Raw genomic sequence first — 8,125 nt, 5'->3', positions numbered from 1 at the left:
AGGAGAGGAAACACTGAGAAGGACGACAGAAGAGGAAACACTGAGAAGGACGACAGAAGAGGAAACACTGGGAAGGATGACAGGAGACCAGGAGAGGAAACACTATGAAGGACGACAGGAGAGGAAACACTGAGAAGGACGACAGAAGAGGAAACACTGAGAAGGACGACAGGAGACCAGGAGAGGAAACACTGAGAAGGACGACAGAAGAGGAAACACTGAGAAGGACGACAGAAGAGGAAACACTGGGAAGGATGACAGGAGACCAGGAGAGGAAACACTATGAAGGACGACAGGAGACCAGGAGAGGAAACACTGAGAAGGATGACAGGAGACCAGAAGAGGAAACACTGAGAAGGACGACGCAAAACACAGAAAACAGAAAACACATGAAACACACACACTGAAGCCGAAGTGACAGGACCATGACAACACATCCCTTTGTGTTTGTTGAAGAACCTCTGAGATCTGAAACCCTAAAGAATAATGACAGTTCACTGTATCAGGCATGTTTTAGCTCGGATGTGTTCAGCTGTAACGATGCCTGCTCCTCCCAGAACACCTCCGACTGCACCGCCTGCTGCAACTCCTGCTGGAACTCCCACTGAGCTCCCAACAAAGTGCGACACGACTCCTCCGAGAGCTGCTCCGGCCAGAGCCGAGCCATTCACGCACAGAGCGATCCTCTTCCTGAGCCCGGACGGGTTTCCTTCTTTCTCAGCCTCATCAATGATTTCAGCAGCGTAGCACTCTCCTCCATTTTTCTGAACCATGACGCTGATCTTCTGCAGCAGCTCGGTGACTTGAGATGGATCCTGGTCTTTGTTGTCAAACACGTGGTATCCTCCATTACATTCATCGACAAAGCCTTTGAGAGCTCTGCTGTCTTTAATGAACTCTTCTATAGGTTTTCCCTTTTTCTTCAGTTGATCTCCACACGTGAACAGAACCACACTGTGACGTGGAGTGTTTTCTCCAAACGTCTCCTTGATGATCTTCACCACGTCCTGTTCTTCTTCTGTGAATCTGTCCAGACAGGAGAGCACAAACAGGAACACATGAGGTCCAGGAGCAGCGAGGGAGACACGATGCTTGATCTGCTCCATCACCTTCTCATCTGTTTGTTCTGCGCTGCACAGACCAGGAGTGTCGACAAGGACCACAGGTCGTCCTCTGATCTTTACGTAGTTCTTCAGATGTTCAAAAGCAGGTCTCTCATTTTCCTCAGAGCTCCTCAGGAAGGTGTTCATGACCGAAGTCTTCCCAGCTCCAACCTTCCCCACGAGTAAGATCCTCAGCTCTGAACGCTCTGTTGGAGAATATCACACAGACGTCAGTGTGGTGGAAGAAACTCCGTCCCAGTTCTGTACAAACGTGTCGGCATCACAATGAACTTAATGTGACAACAGGGCTGTTTTTGCAGACTGTGAGTACCTTGGTTTGTTTGTTTGTTTGTTTGTTAAACTGTTGTTTGTTTGGTTTGTTGTTTTTTTAAGCTGTTTGTTTGGCTGATTGGTTAGTTGGTTGATTGGTTTGTTAAACTGTTGTTTGGTCTCTTGAAGTCCTATCTTCAAGAGAGGAGCTGTTTTGTCTAAAGATGTAATGAGGTATTAGCCACAGCTGGAAGTCCTGTGTACTTTGTGTCGGTGGCATTTTATTTAGATTTAACAATGCACACATGTATCGTCCCTGTTAGACAAACCAATAAATACATAATAAATATCTGAGTTCACCAACATGAAGTGTGGAGTTCACCGGGGCTTTAACAAGTTTCCATTAGGCCAGATTACACAAAATAATTAGATCAGCTATCATAATTATGCAGACGACACACAAATGTACCTTTCTTTGTTACCAAGCAACTAGAGTCCCGATTCTCTCTGCAAGAGAACAACAAATAAAAGATTGAATGAGTCTGAATTTTCTTCTTTTAAAAACTCAACCAGAAATGTTGCTTTAATCTTGGACGCACAGTTCCTTTGACATTGTCTGTGTTCCACCTTTAAAACAGCAAGAATCCAAAGACTAACGTCCAGGCAGAAAAATCGACCTCATACTTTTTATTTCCGTCATCTTAGAAAACAGTCTGAAGAGTCTGAACAAAGACCAAGGACAGTGAACACATGACACCAGAGTCTCAGCTGTTACTGTTCGTCTCCTAAATGTCTTAATGGCTCTGGTATATAAACATCTGTTATATATCTGTTATTAAAGTCTGAAGTAACTTTACAGAATTATCTCCTTTCTAGAGCTTTGTGTAAAACACACTGACTCGTCTTAACAAGGTTTTTATGTTTCAGTATTTTTTTCTACGTTTCTTGACTAAAAATCACACAAACACTGAAGTCCGGTGTCAGAACACAAAGTTGATCATCAACACAAAAATGGGAAGTTTGCAAACACTGTTAAGTACATTATCAAATACTAATAATCAATCAATCAATCAATCAATCAATCATAGCTTAATCATTTAGTTAGAGCAAATTTACACAAGAATATGAAGAAAATAATCAGTGTCGTATAATAAACTGTTAATGGACAGAAATAGATGTTTAATACTTGCTGACAAACATCCGGCATCATATGGTCGAGAAAATGTATCGAGAAATAAACTTACGATACAGTCGGGACTCTTCACTGGTCATCTTCTTCTTGTAAAAGGCAGCAGATCTGTGACGTCCCGTCACTGTGGACGTCTTCTTCTGACACAACAGTGTTTATATTAGAGCTTCTAGTTCCCTCCCCTGAAATACTCATCATCTGTTTCTAACCAAAATCTGACCAGTCACAGATCAGACATGAAGACGTAGCTGCAGAAAACACATCAGGAGGCTGAGCAGAAATACTTGAAGCACATTTCCACAGTTGTTGAGAAGTGTTGAGCTGCAGAGTGTCAGTCAGCCTCATTCACACATGGACCTGCATCATCGTCAATGACTGAATAATTCAGGACCACACAAATAGAAATACAATCCAACCCTGAAGCTCTGCAGTTTAACCTGCTGAGTGAAGATCATTTCATTCATTGTGTTGTTTTGTTTTTTTAGATATTTTATTGAAACACGAACAAAATCAGAAATCACAAAAATGACTGAAACATAAACAAACAAACCAACAACACAAACAGACACATTCAGATTTTCTGTAGAATTGTCGCCTTTATTACAGTTTATTAAAATGTGCTATAACTCATGAGGGCACATTAAAACACAGCTGGAGTCTTTGACGTACTCTGCTCCAGATGTTGGATAAACAGGAAACAGCAGCAGACTGAGAACACGACAGTGATGTCGGCCTGGCTTTACAAGGCAACAACCGAGACTTCAGTGAACTTTCCTCCAGGAAACCTCGAGTGACAGAGTCAGACAGCTTCCTGTTTACTGATGGTGATTATGTGATGATGTCATTTAGAGCGAAAAACGTAACTTTGTCACTTTCCAGGATGTTTGGTGCGTAGGATCGAGAAAATCGGCGTCAAGACAACCAGTGTGTCAATTCACACAGCACGCCACGATGATGACGCGCCGTCGTCACCGTGTTGCGCACCTCACGCCTCTTTTGGATCCACAGCGCCGGCTTGCTGTGTGAATTGACACACTGGTTGTCTTGACACCGGAGCTGCTCGGTTCTGTGTGAACAAACAAAGGTGGAGAATTGGTGAACCTCAGCTGTGGAGATGATGAGGAGTCTCTGTGTTGTTAAAGATACTTTCTGTGAAAAAGAAGAAAATGATATTTCATTCACAGCCTTTTACCGCTGTGATTTTCTCTGTCGCATGTTTGATAGTTCTGCTTGGATGATTGATTACTGTGATTGGAAAGCTTCAGGTGGCATGCATTTATAAGCCGCCTCTTCCACTTTTTTAAGGAAATATCTCAGACCTGGAGCTTGTTCTACCACAGTAACTAGACCTTTACTGATCCAGCCCTCCAGGTACTCTGTTGCTGCCTGTGTGGGATGACGTGCTGACTTCACCTCAGGGCGTTGCATGACCTCTTTAAAGGCAGTCACAGCCTGTCTGAACAGGTCGTTGCTGTAGCAGCGTCTTCCATTATTCTGGACCATGTGGTTGATCTTCTGCAGCAGGCCGTTAACCTGAGACTCATCCTCGACTTCCTCATTAAAGACGTGGTGCGTCTCACAGGACTCCTCGATGAACTTTTTCAAATCTTTTTTGCTTTTAATAAAAGCGTCACATCCTTGCTCACACTGATCTCCGTGGGTGAACAAGACAATCGTGTAACGTTTTGCATCTTTAAAGACTTTCTGGAAGGTTTCCAGAGATTTTTTATCTTGTCTTGAGAAGGTACCGAGCCTCAGCACCAGCAGGAACACGTGAGGCCCGGGAGAGATCCATGTGATGCAATCTACGATCTCTGTCATCACCTCTTTGACACTTTTGTCTGTGTGAAACAGACCTGGAGTATCGACGATTGCAAGAGTTTGTCCATTAAAGTCTCTGGTTTCCTTCTGGCACTTCGTTGTCACAGATGAAGGAGACACATCAGTGTGAAACCTGTCGCACCCCAGGATGACGTTTCCTGCCGAACTCTTCCCAACTCCGGTCTTTCCCAGGAGCACGATCCTCAGCTCGTCCTCCTCTGAAATATTAAAATAAACAGACATGCTTATTATTAAAAACAGACTCCGCCTTCAACCAGTGAAAACCTTTTTCAACTGGAAACTACAACATCACGTGCAGTGCTGGGCAAGTTATTTCCAAAACATAATGTTTTAACCTTGAAACTCAGTAAAATGATGTCAAACGTCGAGTGTGTCACCGGTCCACACGATCACTCATTGGCTGTTGTAGGCTCTAGGGCGGACATATAAGCTCCTATCTGCTCAAATCAGCTGTCAATCAAATGGTGTAGAGATATAATGGCGTCTGCTGTGAATTCTGTGTTCTGGGCTAAATATGTTCGTTTATGAAATCGATCTAGTGGAGTTTTTATTGGAGTTTGATGATCTGCTGAAACACTTTGTTTGTTAGTTGTTTGTTAGCTTGTTTGTTAGTTGATTGTTAGCTTGTTTGTTAGTTGATTGTTAGCTTGTTTGTTAGCTTGTTTGTTAGTTGATTGTTAGCTTGTTTGTTAGTTGATTGTTAGCTTGTTTGTTAGTTGATTGTTAGCTTGTTTGTTAGCTGATTGTTCCTTGCTCATGTGGTTTTATCTTGAAAAGGTTTGCATGAATAGAATCAGGAGAATCTGAACTTCATGACTATAGACTTTAATTGAGGTGTGGACCTATTTGCTGAGCTGCGTTTGTACTGATTGGTGAAGCAGCCGGTTCAGAAGAGGTTAGAGGTCCTATTTTCAAGAAAAGTAGATTTTTCAGCCAACTTGTGTCGGCTCAAAGATATTTAATGTTTTTACAGATGGATCCTTTAAATAGACTCCTGTTGAAAGAAATGATGTTTCCTTTAGATGAGCACAGTTGGCAGACAGTGTCACTCGATAAATACCAGTGACTGCCGTGACTATGCTGATTGTAATGATTCACACTGAAGACAGATGTTCTTATACCAGAGATTGCTCCAAAAACCAGTGGGTTCCCCGGGTCAGGGTCACATACTGGGTCCAGTTTTTATGAGAATAAAGACAGTAGAGTATTAAATATTAGTAAAATATACTAAATATAAAGTATTGAAGGAGTTACTGCTAAAACCAGTGCCTTATATAAAAACAATAGAAGTAAGACGAGGTAAACTTAAAGTGGACTAAAGTAGAAGTAAGAACTACGACATGGAAGATAATAATGCACCTGATATTAAACATTATATTATATATAATAATAATAATAATAATAATAATAATAATAATTATAATAATAATAATGGGAAGTGAAGTTACACAAGCTGCTTCTCCTCATTATTAAACTTTCTATTTGATTGTAAGAGTTTTAATTAAAGTTTATTAAACTGCCTCCACCTGGTTTGCTGCTCTGCCACCACTCAACAAATCACATCTTTAAAATCACATAACAAAACATAACAATAATACAAAAAGCACAAAGTAATCCTCGGCTCGGCTCCGCTCTCAGAAACATCATGAATAAACTAATATTTAGCAACATTTTGGTCTCAGCAGAAAAATGATGAACTATGTTGCTCACATACCAAAGTGTTTAAAGCAAAAAGGTCCAAACATCTAATGAACTACTTCAACAATTTAATATTCATGTTGTCACTTTATGAAATGATTTTATACTATTTTGATTTATTGAGTTTAAAAGGCAGAACACACGAGTATGAACTGCAGCAGCACCAGAGCTCACAGGTGTTTGTGTCTGACTGGATTTAAGTTTGTTGAACAAAACAAATTTATTGAGGATTTAAAAATCACTGAGTTCAGTTGATGAATGATGAAAAGTGGCAGTTTGTGGAGCTGCACCAACTGCAAATAAGACATTTTTTCATTGTCTAAAAATTTAAATCACAGTAAAAAATGTATTTCTATGTATTTTTATTGCAAAATGTAACACAGCTGTTAAATGTGTGAAGTCATCAGAGTTACATCTGTTTAAAGTGAATCACATACGACGTGACCCAGATATAAACCTATTACATTCAAATAAGAAATAATAAAATAAGATTCTGTGTCTGTGGAAATTACACAAAATGAAACTGAAGAGCTGCAGCAGGCTGAGGTGAGTGAAATATTTAAAAGTGGAGACTTTAATGTGACGACTGAGTGTAAGTGTCTTCAGTATGTCATTAACGTTAATGAGACGAGACATAATAATAAGAAAACAATCACTCACCAGGAAGATGTTTGCTGTCCATGTTTGTCTGCTGAAAGCTGCTGGTCTGATGTCTTGTTGCTGTTGATGTCTTGTTGTTGAATAGTTTGTCATTTCATCTTTATATATTATAAAGTCAGTGTGGTTCCTCCCCTTGAGTCCATGTCATCTGCTACCAAGTCAGTTTGAGAGCAAAAAGGCACAGAGAGCCGACCAATCACAGCTCAGAAACCAGAGTGAAGCTGCCAGCAGCGAATCAGGTGCTGAGCAGAAGTGCATCAAACAACGTACGTTTGATTTACAACATGTTTTAGATCTGTTAGTTTACATATGAAGGTTGTTTTACAGGGTACATAGTATTTTATATGTTCCTGTTTCCCTGCATGTCACTATTCATATGTGGTGTTTGATGACCTGTACATGGAAAACAGCCAGACTAACAGAGGCACCTCAGGGTTAGACGGAGAACTGGCTGACAGTCGTCGACTGCTGAGTGCTGACCATCGTAACATCAGGATGAAGAAGGGGCCCCACGCCTGTGTGGCCCCTCAGAGTCGTCGTCAGTCTGGAGTAGATGTTTGTGACTTGTTAAACTGCTCAGACGAACCCAAGACACACATTTTGGCAGCGGTGATGATTTTCTGCGGCTGCTGTTAGTTTCTGTCAACCGTACCATTGTTATTCACAGTTTTCTCGCTATAATGAGGAAGCTAACTTTGTTTCAAGCTTCTGAGGCTGTGGACGTTTTAAACCCGGCACAGGGATACATGTTGGTGGTAACGGGAGACAGCTCTCTGTTGGGTGAGACAGTCGGCGGTTGCTGTCAGAGTGTCCGTCGGTCCTGATCTGTTCTGTAAATAGTTTTAATAAGTAATAAACAGCTCCTTGTGAACAACCTGTATCAATGTCAGGCTTAAAAAATGAATACCTGCTGGTTAGTCCTGCCTGTTTCTGTTTAAGTCTCGCCGATTCTGAGTGCCGATACGGGTCCAGATATAGATAATTTAGTTTTTGCTGGTGCGCCTCACTCATCCCGACTCAAGATGCAACTTTTTGTCGGTATTTCCTGCAGCCCCATCTGTGGTGGAAAGCTTTGGGGGGAGTTGGTGTCGAGACACTTTCACAAGAAAGATCATGCCAAAGTACGAGTGAGTGTCAGACTGCATTTTAAAGCTGAGCTGAGCTGGACATGAGCTGGGCCTTCATCCTCAAAAGGATTATTTCTACAGACTCGATCGTTCTATTGGGAGACTTGAACACATTTATGGGGAAACCTGGATTGGGAGGAACAGCCAACCTGATCTGAACGAGAGTGATGTTTTTATATTGGGCTGCTGTGCCAAGAATATATATAACACACACCATGTTGAAGCACTTGGTCCCA

At 41.5% G+C, this 8,125-nt stretch overlaps 1 protein-coding gene across 1 annotated transcript; it reads right to left on the bottom strand.

The window, feature by feature from the left end:
- Positions 1–494: 494 nt before the first annotated feature.
- On the bottom strand, positions 495–4,626 carry LOC141020015 (GTPase IMAP family member 8-like). Its single transcript, XM_073495050.1, has 2 exons — positions 3,882–4,626; positions 495–1,309 (listed from the first exon to the last, which is right to left on the bottom strand). Exons 1-2 carry the CDS (start codon positions 4,624–4,626, stop codon positions 495–497), a joined length of 1,560 nt encoding a protein of 519 aa, XP_073351151.1.
- Positions 4,627–8,125: the final 3,499 nt, after the last annotated feature.

Source organism: Pagrus major, chromosome 23 (assembly GCF_040436345.1).
Source record: "Pagrus major chromosome 23, Pma_NU_1.0".
In the NCBI taxonomy this organism is placed as follows: domain Eukaryota; kingdom Metazoa; phylum Chordata; class Actinopteri; order Spariformes; family Sparidae; genus Pagrus; species Pagrus major.
Note: the sequence above shows the minus strand (reverse complement) of the source record. Positions and strands in the feature narration are given on the sequence as shown.